This window comes from Centroberyx affinis, unplaced genomic scaffold (genome assembly GCF_046629955.1).
Source record: "Centroberyx affinis isolate AG114_WGS23_722 - 3 ecotype Tasmania unplaced genomic scaffold, CSIRO-AGI_Caff_v1 ptg003646l_1, whole genome shotgun sequence".
Classification (NCBI taxonomy): domain Eukaryota; kingdom Metazoa; phylum Chordata; class Actinopteri; order Beryciformes; family Berycidae; genus Centroberyx; species Centroberyx affinis.
The window spans coordinates 45,656-62,571 of NW_027281554.1; the positions used below are offsets into that span (position 1 = coordinate 45,656).

General features: G+C 40.4%; 1 protein-coding gene across 1 annotated transcript in view; it reads right to left on the reverse strand.

Moving 5' to 3' along the window:
- The window catches only part of pik3c2b (phosphatidylinositol-4-phosphate 3-kinase, catalytic subunit type 2 beta), a 75,685-nt gene that overhangs the window by 17,377 nt on the left and 41,392 nt on the right, over positions 1–16,916 (reverse strand). Inside the window, 7 exon segments of the mRNA XM_071540493.1 lie at positions 1,277–1,371; positions 2,451–2,544; positions 3,860–4,048; positions 9,529–9,631; positions 9,634–9,670; positions 11,968–12,079; positions 15,064–15,231. Coding sequence (XP_071396594.1) covers positions 1,277–1,371; positions 2,451–2,544; positions 3,860–4,048; positions 9,529–9,631; positions 9,634–9,670; positions 11,968–12,079; positions 15,064–15,231 — 798 coding nt within the window.

The window sequence follows — 16,916 nt, forward strand, 5'->3', positions numbered from 1 at the left end:
ATATTTCTTCTACTGTCTTATATTTATTCCAAACAAACCGCTGGTGTTCAGGAAACATAATATTCATATTTTTGAAATGTGGATGCTGTTTACCGAAGGAAAGAGTTTAACCAAACGTACAGAGTCACGGCTAGCCGGCATGAACGGACCAAAGTGAGGCTAGTGATGTCATAGCATGGTGGCCCATCATGCTGTAAACTGTGGTCAACGTCTGTCTGTCTTTTAAATACCATCTGCTGTTGTTTTACAGCAACACCTGCTGTTTACTGACCAACATGCCTATGATGGGATGTAATGCTATCGATAGAATAGAATAGGATAGCATAGAATATAGTACAACAGAATATACTAGAACACAACAGAGTAGAACAGAAGAGAACAGAACAGAACATAACAGACTAAAATAGAAAAGAAAAAGATAGGCTAGAACAGAATTGGAATATAATATAACAGAGCAGAATAGAAATAGAAATAGAAATAGAAATAGAATAGAATAGGATGCAACCAAGTAGTGAAAAGGTAATGAATAGTGTAATGAATCACTGCTCCCAGTGAGTAATAAGTAAAGTAATATTATTAGTTTTGAAATAAGTAACAGGTAATATATTGTTTTATTGAGTAACAGGCTCAACGCTAGGTTACACACCGTTATTTGAAGTGTAGCTGAAAATGGGTAAAATGGCGCAGTTCCAAATCCCATCAGCAGGTGGCGAAAAGAAAAAGCCTCACAGCAGCAGTTAGAACACTGACTGGTGTCCAGTGTTTCACTGTCATTATGCATACTGATCAGCCAGCATATCTGCAGGTTTCACAACGCCAAATTTAAGACTTTTTAATGGTACCTGCAATTGAATTAAGACCAAATTCCATTCACATCTTTTGGTGAAAACGACACAATTCATGGCATTTGCCTTATTTTACTTTCCAACTCTGCTTTGACTAAATGCGACCGAATGTAAAGCACCTGTCAATACTACTGAGTACAAAACTTGAAAAAAACGTAACATCCCTCTTTACTGTATTGAAGACATTTCAATGTTTTTAAGGGCTTAAATGTAGATGTTAAATTTCAATTTTCAGACTTTTTTTTTTTACTTTTACTACTTACTTTTTTACTAAGGACCAGTGGACAGCCATCGTCACATTGTAACAATACAGTGAACCACAGAGAACACCGAATGACCCCGGCCTTCTATTACATCCAACTTATTTGCTGCTCTTGTTTCCACGTAGCGTGATGATGTATTTGACAGGAGGAGAGTGGAGTGTGTCTCACCAGAAGAGGTAGTGTGCGATGCGAATGTCCCCTATGGCTCTCCGGAGCAGGAAGCGGACCAACGAGCTGTCAAGGTAGCACTCGTACTTCAGAGCCTGAGAGAGAGAGAGAGAGAGAGGGAGAGAGAGAGAGAGAGAGAGAGCAAAAAGGTCAAACAAAACTGGCAACCGAACACTTTGCACTTGACTCCACCCAAGATCTAAGATATTCTGGCAACTCTTAACATGAGATGCATTGTGCTGCATTACAAGCAGATTAGAAGACCATTAGAGGCAGAGATCAACTTTTTCTTTTTTTTTTGATGAGACAAACAGAAAATCGTATTCAATTGCATATCATTTCATAACACTCAATGTGCTTATAATGCCTTATGAGCATCCATTCAAGTAAAGTGTACCGTTATCTTAGTATTTTTTTTTCTGTCAGATATGTTGGTTATTTGAAATGCTTTGATCACTCATGCCAATAAAGCACAGTCAATACAGACGTGCCACTGAAACTAGATGGTGTGTTATAGTCAGAGGTGGAGACTTGAATCACATGACTTGGACTTGAGTCCGACTTGAGTCACAATTTGAATTGCTTGAGACTTGGCTTGATGCATGAAGAGAAGACTGGAGACTTGACTTGACTTGGGTTCTGGTGAATTGGGACTTGACTCTGACTTGTACTTTGATGACTTGAAAAGGTTTCTAAAGTCTTGACTTGAGATCTTGTGTTTGTGTAAATGACTTAGATTGAAAGTGATGAGATTTGTTCCAGCAGACGACTGAATTTAAATTCTGTTTTCTGAATTTGTATGGAAAGTTGAAACTGATTATACAAATCAAACTCATGATGCTCTTACCAAGTTTCTATCCTATTAAAACCATATTGCATTGAAAAGTTTAGTTTTCTTTTAAGATATTAAATTGATACTGGACTCTTGATTTGTTCTGACTTGACTTGCTGTTCTACATTTAGACTTGAGACTTGACATTAATGACATGGACTTGACTTGGACTCGACTTGGTAATCTACATTTAGACTTGAGACTCAACATTAATGACATGGACTTGACTTGGACTCGACTTGGTAATCTACATTTAGACTTGGGACTTGACTTGAGACTTGCGCCTCAAGACTTGAGACTGACTTGGGACTCGAGCGAAGTTGACTTGGTGTTTGCTGTTACCTGGACCAGCTGCGGCAGGAAGTCCAGCAGCTCTGGGTCTGAGATGGAGTCCATCCACTGAACCGCAGTCCTCCTCAACTCCTGGTCTGGGAACCTGGAAAACACACACACACATACAAAACACTTCAAAAGACTATCCCCAGTCATCGTTAACATAACCGAGTAGCTTTTTTAAGTATGTTATGTTTTTTTCTTCTTTTACTTAAGTATGTTTTTATTGAAATATTGTACTTCACTACATTTTAAATCCCATCCATTACAGAGGAAATCACAAAGATTTTGTGTCTCCATCAGCAACAGAAACTGGATCAACGTAAACTGACTGTCCTTTTCTAAAAAGAATTTCAGGAACTTTACCTCTGAGGACATTTTAAATCAGACACTTTTTACTTTTACTGAAGTAGACTTTTACACCGGTACTTCTACACAGTGGAGGAAGAAGTACTCTGATCCTTTACTTAAGTAAAAGTACCAATACAGCAATGTAAAAATACTCCATTACAAGTAAAAGTCCTGCATGAAAAATCCTACTGAAGTAAAAGTACATAAGTATTAGCAGCAAGATGTAGTTAAAGTATTAAAGTAAAAGTAGTGGTTTGGTCCCTCTGACTGATATTTTATTATATATGACATCATTAGATTATTAATACTGAAGCATCAGTCTGTAAGCAGCATGTTACTGTTGTAGCTGCTGGAGGTGGAGCTAGTTTGAACTACTTTATATACAGTTAGCTAGTTTAGTCCAGTGGTTCCCAACCTAGGGGTCGGGCCCCTCCAAAGGGTCACCAGATAAATCTGAGGGGTCGTGAGATGATTGATGGGAGAGGAAAGAAGAAAAAACAAAGTTCTGATACACAAATCTGTTTTCAGTTTTTGGACTTTTTCTCTAATTTCTGATTTTTGCTGAAATATTGGATCATTTGAACATTTATTGAAATGAAACCATGTGAGGTTTAGAGGGAAAAATCACTATTTGGTGGAGCTGTTAACAACTCATAGACATCTGAAATGTGACCCCGACTACACACTGCTTTTTGTAAGACGTCAAAAGCCAAAAAGGTTGGAAACCACTGGTTTCATCTTTAACAATGTGTTGTATTTTAAAAGCTTGTTATATTATCCATTGTGTCAAATCTCCATCTGAAAAGTAACTAAAGCTGTCAAATAAATGTAGTGGAGTAGAAAGTACAATATTTCCCTCTGAAATGTAGTGGAGTGGAAGTATAAAGTAGCATCAAACAGAAATACTCAAGTAAAGTACAAGTATCTCAAAATTGTACTTAAGTACAGTACTTGAGTAAATGTACTTAGTTACTTTCCTCCACTGCTTCTACTTCAGTATTATCGGCGAAGTAACAGTACTTCTGCTTGAGCGGGACGTTCTGCTACTCTATCCACCACTAACGTACGAGGCGTGGAGGAGTCCCAGGGCGTCCAGGTGGCCCAGGCAGGCCCACTGGCGGAGCAGGGCGTAGATGTCGGGCAGGCAGGCCCACTCCCAGCGGGGGGCGCTGGCGAGCACCAAGGGCAGCGCGCCACTCTCCGCCTGGCAGAAAGCCCTCTTCTCCCACAGCAGGCGCTTATCCTCCGGTGTCAGCCTGGGGGAGAGACGCGGGAGATATCACCAAACCCCTGAAATGTCCTTCACTTCTCTATGACATAAACATTCATTATCCATTAAAAATAACATAGCTTTAAAAAAAAAACAGTAAGGGTTAGTGTCATGGATTTGATTCATGGAGACACTAGTAATTAATAAGGTATTTGTTTTATACATGTTCATGTTTTAGATAATGTCCATCTCTATGCAGATGACACTATTCTTTATTGTTTTTCACATTCTGTACAAGATTCCATTCTTCATCTGCGACATGCCTTTGATGCCTTCCAAAAATCACTGTTAAATCTTAAATTGGTGTTAAATGCTGACAAGACCAAATATATGTTATTTTCTAGAGCAAGAGATACTAATTATAATGATCTTCAGTTCTGCACCTTAAATGGCACATGTATTGAATGAGTTCCCCATTATAAATACCTTGGAATTTGTTTGGATGAGAAATTGTCTTTTAAAACACACATTGATATTTTAACTAAGAAATTGCAGATGAAGCATGGATTCTTCTATCGAAACATGTCCTGTTTTCCATGGACTACTAGAAAGAGTCAGTAGAGATCAGCATTGGTTTATGTTTTGTTTACAAAGCCCTCATTGGGAGATTACCATTCTACCTTAATTCACTTTTACACTGGACTATTGGAGCCTACCACACATGCTCCCAGGACTGTCTAATACGTGAGGTCCCACGTGTCTCCACGGACCTCGGAGAGACCGCTTTTAAGTTTTGTGCTCCGCATACTTGGAATATTTTACAGGGTTTGTTGAAATATGATTCCCTTGTTCCCCTGGGGCATTTTCAGTCAAAGATATCAACTCTGGTTAACCTTAATTGCACCTGTTTTAAATGATTAAGTGCTTATGAGGATGGACTGATTCTCTTTTTGGTTTCTTTATTTAGTTGTTTATTTATTCATGTATTCATTCATTTCCTCTTTCGTGTTATTTGTGATTTTCTGTACTTGTGATCTCAGCACCACTGGAAAAGAGGGTCTCAACCCTCAGTGTGTCTTCCGAGAACTAAATACAGGTTGATTGATTGATTGATACCTGTTGATGCATGATTTACAGGGTTATTAATGAGTTATTAATGGAAAGTTCCTGTCTCCCTGAATTTTATATTAAGCAGTCCAAAATTAAGGGGGTGCTTAAAGGGGTTGTTTAAGGGGACAGTGCTGTGTGTACTGCATGATATTATGGCATAGTAAAAACTCCTCAGCTTTGGATGAAATATCAGAAAGATATTGATCGTCCCGATTTCACAAAACGATGCAGGTGGCAGTTATGGACTACGGACATCATCTCAATTTTCATTTTGGTGCTATATTTACACGGGTTGTCAACATTGGTGAAGGATGTCGTGTCAACACCTATTCAACGTCAAAATGTTTGCTGGGTACAGTCAGTGCATCATAAACTATGGAAAAAAAAACTGTGCAAACAAATACAATAGCTAGATATAGTGAGGAAGAGAAGTCTCAACCTGAAAACCTGAATTTCTGAAGAAGTAGAGACAGAGAGAGAGAGAAAATTCATTATATTGTATTAAGGTTGTAGTATTAAACACACCCTCTTCCATGTCTGGCTGCAGATAAACCCCGGCCAAAATCTTGTCAACACTTACTTTGTTCTCGGCTTCAACAGTCGAGTTCCTTGGCCAGCCTCTATCTAATAAAACCAGGCCAATAAAAAGCTAGATAAAAGCTGAAGAGGTGGGGTGGAGGGGAGAGAAGAAAAGGAACAGTGAGGTCAAGCCTTATGGGTAACACTTTACAATAAGGGTACATTAATTAACTAACTAACCCTTAATTAACAGTTAACTAATGTGTCTGGTAATCATTTACTAATGGTGTTCATGTTAACTAAGGTATTAATTTATACATTATTTAATAGTCATCTTTATAAACTATTAAATAACGTATAAATTAATACCTTAGTTAACATGAACACAACACCATTAGTAAATTACACATTAGTTAACTGTTAATTAATAAGCTTAATAAGCATTAACTAACCCTTATTAAGCATTAACTAACCTTAACCTAGTGTACCCTTATTGTAAAGTGTTACCGCCTTATGAATAATATGGTATTTGCAGTTTTCACAAAAATATAACTAACACAACACACACACCTGTATCTCCAACTACTGCAGCAGATACACTACCAGGCAAATCGTCTCTGTTAAGATTGGCAGCCACCGAGCGACTGTTGTGATTGGCTGACACAGTTGGACGCGGTTGTGGCCATTGGATGAGATCCCCCCCCCCGGCCTAAGTTCCTTCCTGACGCCAAAATGTTTCACGGCCTTGAAAACAGGTTGAAGAGAAGCCCATCTAGCTCAGGTCCCATTAAATCACAGTGCAAACAACATGGAGAAACCATATGGATGGGAGCTACCTATCAGTCGAGCCAAGAGCAACCCCCACACACACACACACACCACACACATTCTCCCAGGGTAATTTGTCAAGCAGCTTCTCAGGTTGAGTTATTATTCAAGATTTTTTGTGTTCTTCTGTAGGTTTCACAAAGCCAAATTAAGACTTTTAAGATTTTTAAGACTTTTAAGACTTTTTAGTATGACCTGGAATTGGATTTAAGACCAATTTAACCAAAATAAAGAAACAGCCTACTTCTGATTGGTCAAAGCTAATGAAAGTTCTGAAACAGGACACCAGGAAATGTAAGGTTAAGGGACATAATGTCCAACATGTTTGTCATATTGTATTAACCCTGTCCTGTATTAATGGAGTGGACAAGCATCTGGGTCAAACTCCTTTCACCAACTGGAAGTCCAGTAATGTAATACAGCATTAGAAAAAAAAAAGCTACACTGCTGCCGCTCCCATTCACATCACATTTGTCTTAAATTCCAACTCTGCCTCAACTCAATATCACTGAATATAACAAATCAATACCACTATCTAATTTTATAGCTGCAACAAAATGAGCCTTAATGGAAGATAAATCCTCTCATTACTGTAATCAAGACTTGTTAATACTTTTATGGCCTTCAATGTAGATCATCCCGGCCGGTCTGTGATGCTTCATACCAAAGGAAACCAAAGAGACGAGAGAGCAAAAGCCTTAGGTTCAAACTGAGAAGCTTAAATTTAACAAAAAGAGCTAATTTATAGTCTTATGTGGCAGTGATGACAGGCTTCTATCTGAGAAAAACCCTGATCCGGTTCAATACTGTCAAACTGTCAAACATGTCGGTCTGCAAAGCAAACTCTAAAGCCTCTTCCCAAGGAAACAGAGAGATCTAAAGTCTAAGACACACACACACACACACACACACACACACAGATTCAGCTCTGATGTGCAGCCTTATCTGGAAAGGCAAATGCTGAATCAACATAAACACCCAAACACAAGCAAGCAAACACACACAGACACACACACACACACACACACACACACGCCGGCCTTCCTTCCCTCTTTCAAAGCTACGCACTGTGAAGACTGATAGACAGAATCCTGTTTGGGTATTAACACACACAAACACACACTCCGCTCCAAGATAAACAGCGTGTGTGTTTATCCGTGGAGAAAACACACCGCAGAGTGACGTGACGAGGCCGGAGAGCCATGGAGCTCCGACTCTTTTCAGCCAGCTGTTTCCTTCCAACTGTCAAACACACTTTAAAAAGGAACGTTGGAAATGAGCTAAAATGTGAATTAGGTGCGTTTCCATCGGCTGTGTTGAAGAGAACAGATCGACTTCCTGAATGTCAAAAACACTACATCTGCAAGAAAATTTGTCATATTTCATTGCTTTCATCTGAAGACCAAAACAAAGAAATGCACTTGGCCATATTCTAATTTTGTTCCACCGATGTGTTTCCATCGCTGTTTTATCACAATTTCTTTATCAAATATCGCAATCAATCTGTCTGACCTCAGGCGAGTGTCAAAACGTTTTTTTGCGATATTGAGGGATTTTATTTTAATTTAATTTTTACCATTTCCATTCAACCTTTCCAATCAGAATTTACACATTTGGATGGAAACCCAGCTACAAATCCAGGAGACACCCTTTAGGAAATCAGCCACTCATTCGGTGACCTTATCAAATGGCCTTCTCATCCATCAAAAAGACAGTAACACACACACACACACACACCAGCGGAGAACAAAAGAGGAGTGGAGGGGGGATGGAGTAGGGTTTGGCCAGCAGCTGCCAGCCTGACCGGCAACCCCCCCCACCCATCTAACACTCTCATCTTTCTATTGGCACTCACTCTCACCTATAGCAGATACTAGGCTTCAGCTGATATGGGATTTCGAAAGCCAGATTTCAAGTTTTGGACCGAAGCTAGCAAGTCAATATTTTGTATTGATATTCGAGATCTTTAAAGTTGTTTTTAATCCCGAGAAATCAGCTGCTTTTCCAAAGTAGGAACAACTTTGGATTCTCGCAATTTCGTGTTGTTTACACTCAAAAATGACTAAAAAAGAAAACATGTTTTGATGAGAAATTACATATTTTAGTTGCTATCCTTTAAGTGTTATTCCTGATAGCCCTTATCCAATATTGAAAATGTTTCCTAGGAAAAGAGCTGCCTTGACCCATTAATGTCAAGTATTTGGCAGTGCAACCATATGAGTGGTGTGTGTGAGTATGTGTGAGTGTGTGTGTGTGTCTGTTACATAGATTACATAGATAGACAGGGCTTATGTGCTCCGTTAGTACCACACTAACAAAGTCAAGGGCCTTAGAAAACATCCGTTCTCCTAAATCACACCGCTATGCAGACTAAAGCCTGACCCAACTGCAATGGATACACACACACACACACATACACACACACACCCTTCTAATTAATCAGTTTTAAGGAGAAATGGTCGAAAAGTTGACTCTCTCTGGATGGAAATATTCCCTCGACTTTGATTTTCTCCAGTAAAATGACGACAACAATACTGGAGAAAGAGAGAGAGAGAGAGAGAGAGAGAGAGAGAGAAAGAGAGAGAGAGAGAGAGTTGTGGAGACTGAAGACAAAAACAGGATGGAGCAGAGGAAGGTCAAAGCATACAGTGCAGAGTGTGTGTGTGTGTGTGTGTGTGTACGTTCCCATATGTGTGCGTATATGTGTGGTCATGTCACAGTCAGGTAAAAAAAACCTTGTAACTCCCAGGACAGTTCCAGCAGGATTAGAGTTTTGCTATTTGCTATTTTTTTTGTTTTGTTTTTTAAAGTAAACTTTGAAAAGACTAAATATTACAAGGCAAAGAAGAGGGCAGCAATTTAAAGATGTACCGTATTTTTTTGAGACTTTTATTTTGGAGAGAAAACGTGGAAATCAGAGAAGCAGAAAGCGGAAGTAAGACGCTCCGTTCCTGTCTCGTCCAAATTAGAAGTATTTTCAGCCGACATCAAGGGGACATCTTGGAGTCACCTGACTACCCATGTATTGGGTGCTGTGTGTGTGTGTGTGTGTGTGTGTTGGTTTCTGACCAGAAGAGGGACTTCTTGTGCAGGACGTCCTGGAGCTGGATCTGGCTGATGGTGTCCAGTCTGGAGAAGTCGTACTGGGGGCAGAATTCGGCCGGGGCCGGGTGCTGAAACGCACCTCGAACGACGAGGTGGGGAAATCCACCTGGGGGGGTGGGGGGGGGAGGGGAAGAGAAAACACAACGAGATACATAGTAAACAAGACTGGACAGATTCAGGTTGTAGAGATTGATGATGTAATAACTAGGGTTCGCCCCAAATGGGTTTTTGAAAGCCAATACTGTTGTTGGACTGAAGCCAAGAATTCAGAGTTTTCCCCAGAATTTTTATCCTTGTCATGGTGGAGAAGCTTCTGAAACTGCATTTAGAGCATGATGGGACAATAAAACTCAACAATATATCGGGTTAACCCCAGTAATAACTGCCAGATATTGTGTTCAAAGTGTGCCAAAACATCCCTCTAGAATGAGACACAGATGTAAAACACATTCAAAAATGGCAACAGTGTTATGGATCACACACACGGTGTTCATATGGTGTATTGAGATGTACATCAGGCTTCCATGCAGACGAGACAGGGAATGAAAATCCAGATGCAGAGCAGGAGGAGAAATAACTTTTCATGGCAAACTGCTGAGAAGAGAGGGGAATGGGAAGAATAAATGCAGAGCAGCCAGATAGCTGACAGCGGGGGAAAGCGTGTGTGTGTGTGTGTGTGTGTGTGCAAGAGGTTATATATGGGTTAATGAGGGACAGATGTGAAGGACAGCTTCCCAGATGTATCCCATCCTAGGTGTGTGTGTGTGTTTCCTTTCCCTCAGTGCAAAGCAGAGCTTGAGATTCTGTTGGTAATGAGGCAAACAGACACACACACACACACACACACACACACACACACACACACACAAATCAGACTCAGGCCAGTGCACTAAGACAAAGACCCAGTGGCAGTTGGCAGTGGCACACTAGACTGGCACTACAGCCCTCACTACAATACAGTACAATACCGGAGAGCTAGAAGAGAGTGTGTGTGTGTGTGTGTGTGTGTGTGTGTGTGTGGAATATGGAGGGTAAGTTCTGGCGAGATCCATCTGACCTACTTACGAGTTCCCTCTGCAGTGTGTGTGTGTGTGTGTGTGCGTGTATTTGTGCCTCCGTCTCTGTTTGCATGACAGGTTTCCTACAGCATGAACGCCCTTTCCTTATGCATACACACAAAATATCCAGCTCGGAACTTTTTGCAGAGTTATGACTATTGCCTGCAGATAAACCAGATGTACAAAACTCGATCTGTTACTCCTATCCTGACTGCTGAAATATCACTGAGTCTTCCCTGGTCCAGTCAAAGGAGAGGAAGGAACGTCGGAGAAAAGAAAAGGCAAATGGAAGGGGATAGAGGGATAGAGAAAGAGGGAGTGACTATTTCGTGTTAGTAGACTGAGCTCCATGCTCTTTTCCAGCATTGCCCTCCACTAGGGCTGGGCGATATATCAATATTATATCGATATCGTGATATGAGACTAGATATCGTCTTAGATTTTGGATATCGTAATATCGTGATATGGCATAAGTGTTTTCTTTTCCTGGTTTTAAAGGCTGCATTACAATAAAGTGATGTCATTTTCTGAACTTACCAGACTGTTCTAAAACAGGGAAGGAAACCCTGTCTTTGCATTTTATTTTGATCACAGTCTTGTTTTAATGAAAGTGCTTGTGACATCTCACATGTGGCTTTGACTTACAACTGAACATTTAGCCTACTTTGTAGAAAATACCGAGATATATATCGTGTATCGCCATTCAGCCTAAAAATACCGAGATATGATTTTTGGTCTATATCGCCCAGCCCTACCCTCCACACATTTCAGTTGCCCTGCCTCTCATTCATACAGTTCCACATGTTACGAGTCACGATACTCGATAATATCGCGATGGGCCGATACTCGATAATATCATATATCGCGATGGACCGATACTCGATAATATCATTTATCGCGATGGGCCGATACTCGATAATATCATATATCGCGATGGGCCGATACTCGATAATATCATATATCGTGATGGGCCGATAATCGATAATATCGCATATCGCGATGGGCCGATACTCGATAATATCATATATCGCAATGGGCCGATACTCGATAATATGGTATATTGCAATATTTCGTGAGTATCGCGATACAGTCTTCTACTGGTGGAGACTGAGCAGCTGCACTGGAGCAGTTGGGGGTTCAGTGCCTTGCTCAAGGGCACCTCAGCAGTAGTAGTTGAGGGAGAGGAGAGTTTTAGTTGTTCACATTTCCCCAGCCGGTCCAGGGATTCAAACCACCGACCCTCCAGTCACAAATCTGCTTCTCTAAACTCTAGGCCGCTCGAACAGTAAGTGACAGTAAGTGTAAGTTGTGTGTGTGTGTGTGTGTGTGTGTGTGTGTGTCTCACCTGCAGGATGACGCTGTCAGGCTGGCTGAAGTTGGGCGAGCTGGACCGAGCGTTTCCACTTCCCGGGGTGGAAGGCCACAGGCCCAGCAGCTTCCTGCCACACGTCAGGACACTGCCGAAACACAGGATGGCGCTTCATAAACAAATACACACACACACACGCACACACACACTCTTACGCACACATTTACAGTCGACACACACGCATCCTGCTGATGTCTTCCACAGGATGTGAGCTACTGTGTAGGAAATAAGCTCATAAATGCTCGGCTGTCAACTTGTCTGAATAATGGCGGGGAGAGCAAGAATCGCAAAACACAAAGAAACTGATATTTGATATATATTTTGTACATTGTTGTATATGTCTGTGTTAGCAAGATAGCATTTAGTTGCTCTTTAAGACATTGGCAGGTAGATTTACTAGTTGATTCAATAATTAAATCTCTATGAAGTGGACATTTAATATCCTTTACTTGGCACATCTGACTTATCTAACTAAAGTACATTATCTATTATCAATCAGCCAGGAGCAATACTGTATACATTTCCATTGCAGAAAAAGCTAAACAAAGCTAGCTAGCAGACTTAGGGAAAACAACTCAAATTAGTGTTTGTCAACAGATATGCTTTGCAGATTTGGTAAGCAAAATGTCGGTACAATGCATTCACTTTAAATGGATTGGTTAGCCAGCTAGCTACTGCTTGGTTTCGCATTCATTTAACATTAATATGTTTATTATTGGACAGCTAGCACCTAGACATCCATTATCAGAAATGTTACTGTCTTTCCTTTTTCCACGAAATTTGAGTGACGACCCCTAATTTCGACATTTTTACCATGCCAATTTTTGTAACAATACATATTTCGGAGTACAAATTTGATCTGTGCTTGCCAAAATTGGAAAGGCACATCTAACGTTACGTTAGATGTGCCTTTACGTTACGTATTACGTATTACGTTACGTATTTTCTAGGCTGCTAAGCCTTGTATTGTATCATTGTCAAGGTTCTAGCCCAGATCTCCCTCCTGTCAAGAAATTACTCTGTTAGAAAGGGAAGGTGATGCTTGGAAAAGGGCAAAATCATAACATTATGCAGTGGATGCATTAGTTTGTTTGTGGTTATACTGAGAAAAATGATGGACTAAATGGAAAGGCTGAAATCTTGCCCGAACTAGCGAAACAGTTTCCAATAATGGACCTAGGGATTCGACTCGGAGGGTCAATGCACTAGATTGGAAAATCATCCGCCACACAAAAAATAGACAGAAGTACTTTGACATTGTTAATCAGGGGTTTGTTTAGGGTTGCACTTAGAAAATTGCTGGAATTATTGTAAAGCTTGAAATTTCGTCAGAGCTAGCTTATGACATTTGCTTCATCATGTACCCTCTTGCCATGGAGCCTCTCTCCCCTTCGCCTGAATAGCCCTACCTACCTATTCTATTAATGCAATGTCTGGCAGCACCCATTTTTTTAGTTGGAAAAAATATGGAAGAAGATGGTGCCATCATAAATATTTCAGGCTAGTCAGCAGTGTTATCTGTCAAAAATTGCTTCGCAAGCAAGTTTGCTTCCAGAGAATTCTTCGGAACTCAACAGCATGGACAGTGTTGTCAGTTTAACAAGAGCCAAAGCGTAGGCTTAACAGGGTTTTTACCATAGCTCTGGTGTGTGACTCATTATATAAAAGGTAGGAGAAACACATGGTAGATTTGGCAATATCGTAGACAATGTTGATTCACCACTGAATGTGTACAGTGTTAGCTTTGCACTGGGAGCTTTCCAAACTCGTCTGATGACTCACAGGCTCAAGCTGAGGACAGTTTTAACATTATGCTACTGTTTGAAAAGCCTCTAGTGTCACTTGAAGTTACAATGAGAAAAGACTGCACTCAACAACTCCAAATTAGCATTAGCCTTTTGCTCTTCTGTTAACAACCAGTGGCTCACTGTCTGAAGGTCAAAACGGCAAATCTGGAGGGTCAATAGTGTTTCGCATGAATGTACACACGCACGCACAATTTTGTGTTGTCAACTCTACCAGACAGGCTGCCAGTTTCCAGAATCAGCCACTTGTAAGAACTTAAAAGCAAAAATCTAGAAGACTAATTACATTAGACTGACATATGCAGTATATATATGTATGTGTAATTTTGGATGAGGCAAATCTATTTAGTAGATTGGTATTGGAGAGCTCTAAGTATTCAACAATACAAGTGTGTAACATCTCTCCAGTCTGCACACTGACAACAGTAGAGCACAGTAGCTCTCAATATCCTTGTCAGTAGTTACTTATTAACAAAAACGACCTGCATCACAGAGTTGTCAGCAGGCAGTGCCTTGATAACTCGTTTTTTCCTTGAAGTTTTTTACCTTAAGTAAAACTTTGTTTTATCATTGCAAGGACAGTCTTTATTTATTGAACATATATAATTAATGTGATTATTAGGTCAACTTAAAGGATTTTGGTGTCTGCAAAAGTAAGTGACAGCACTTCCACCGTTTTTGTAGAATGACCCAAGATCGTTTTCTCAGCAAAACATTATGATGTCATAGTGAAGTTGACCTTTGAACTTTTGGATATAAAATGTCATCACTTCATCATTTTATCCTATTAGACATTTGTGTGAAATTTTGTCCTAATTAGCGTATGAATTCTTGAGTTATGGCCAAAAACATCTTTTGTGAGGTCACAGTGACCTTGACCTTTGACCACCAAATTCAAATCAGTTCATCCTTGAGTCCAAGTGGACGTTTGTGCCAAATTTGAAGAAATTCCCTCAAGGCGTTCCCGAGATATCGCGTTCACGAGAATGGGACGGACGGACGGACGGATGAACAACCTGAAAACAGGAGGCATAAAAAAATCTCCATCCATTATACCTTATCAAACAAATAAATCTTTACTGAACAAAATATCAGGCTAATTAAATTCAAGAAATTCAATAAAATGACAAAAACAGAGATACAAATCAGTCAAAATGAGGGAACGGTACGTATCTTTGTGGACTAAAGCCAATCAAAATGAGGGAACGAGGTCTATTTTGTGTCCTCGATGTGGTAAATCGCGGCCTTGACGTGTCATTTGACTCACTGTCTGAAGTTGAAGAGAGGCATGGTCACCCAGCCCAGCGCCTCGATGCTGCGCCGCTGCTTCCCCTTCTCCTCCGCTCCCCCTGGGGGCGGCAGAGCGCTGGCATACAGCGTCACCGTCAGCTGGGACTCCCGGGGCAACTGGTTGATCTGGACTGGAAAACAAATCCTGGAGAGAGAGAGAGAGAGGAGGGGGGGACGCATAGAGAGAATGGACAGGTGAGGAGGAGTTGGATAGGGATGGAGCACGGGAAGGCAGACGGGTAGAATGAAAGAAGAGAGGTAATATTCTAACAATAGTCTTTACTGGTACAACACTTTTCAAAAATACTTTTACAACGTGCTTTACAAAGGAGTAAATGAAAAAAAGCAAAACAGAGAGAATTGACAGAAAATGCAATGAAATAAAGGGTAAGAAATAGAAAAGCAAGACAAGAAAATCGAAGAGTAAATCTATAAAACTACAAATCCAAAATATAAATCATCACCTAAGCCTATAAAAGTGAGTTTTAAGAAATGATATAAAAGATGAAGATTTAGCAGAAGGAACTCTTTAGGCAGGCTGTTCCAAAATCTAGACGCCCTGATGACAAAGAGCTGATCTCTTCTTGATTTAATTCAGTCTTTGGAACAGCCAAAAAGAAACTTTTGTTTTTAATCTAGACCTTGGAACAGCCAAGATCCTGCTGTTACTCTTGCCAGAAGGGCCGGCATCTCCATGTGCTGATGTGCAGACAGTAAGTGCAGACACCTATTATTGCTAAGAGACTGTTGGATTTTTATTAGGTCCTTGTTGAACTGCCATGACTGAAATGGCTGTGGTAGAAACCTTTATACAGCTGATGCTCCTGCTGATGCTAGTTTTCACATTTCTCTACAAGTCAAATTCTGTGTAGAAGTGTTTGGCTAGCTGGTAGAAGATTAATTTCAACTTCCCTGGTTTCCACATAAGGTAAGTCATGTCACTTTACAACATCAGACATGTTTGATTTAGGTTTTACATATTGTTCGTTGGACTTCTTTGCTGTAAGTGGACTTAATCCTTTGTTGAGGATGTAATGTTAGCAGAGCAGGCTTTGCTAAGTGTATCTTGGCAGTAATGTGAGTTATTATGAGCTATTATTCTTTTTTTCATCCTTGTATTTTCATTTGCCAAAAATGTGTTAGATGTGTTTGACCCATTGGCAGCCGCTGTTCGTTTGGAAATTGAATATCTGTCTTCAACAACCCTTAGTCATTTTTGAGGAATCCAAAATACTCCCGCACTACTGATTTAAGCCCTTGTACCCTGACTTCACCTGACTTTACCCTTAAATTTCCCCTTAAATAGCTTCAAAGTTAGAAAAAAAAATCCAAACTGTACAACAATGTCACGTCCATAGTCTGTATCTCCTCGTTCCAACGCTTTCTTGAAGCTCTAGCTGCTTATATTGAATTAAATATTAAAATACAAGTGCAGCCATGTTGTTATGGCTCCACCGTTACATCAAATGGAAAAAATCTGGATGTTTTGGTGTCTTTGGAAAACTTGTTATCTTGACTAGAATTTGAAATGAAGTTCTGTGGGTTTGAACAAAGCTTGGCCGTGCAACCTGCGTTTGTAATGATGGACCCAGTGGCGGGGGCGGCAGCGAGGGAGAGGTTAAGACACTTTTTGGTGGATGAAAAGATGGGATGCTGTCTCCTCCCTGTTAGCCGATGTAGCGTCCACACAAACATGTAAACGGTGATTCTCTCTTGTGGGAAGTTTGGACGAGCGCAATCTTGGTGTCAAACGTGAGGCTGCGTTCAAGAGCAGAGAGTCACAGACGGAGACACCGTAGCCTCTGAACACTTATGCCATTTTAAAGCATG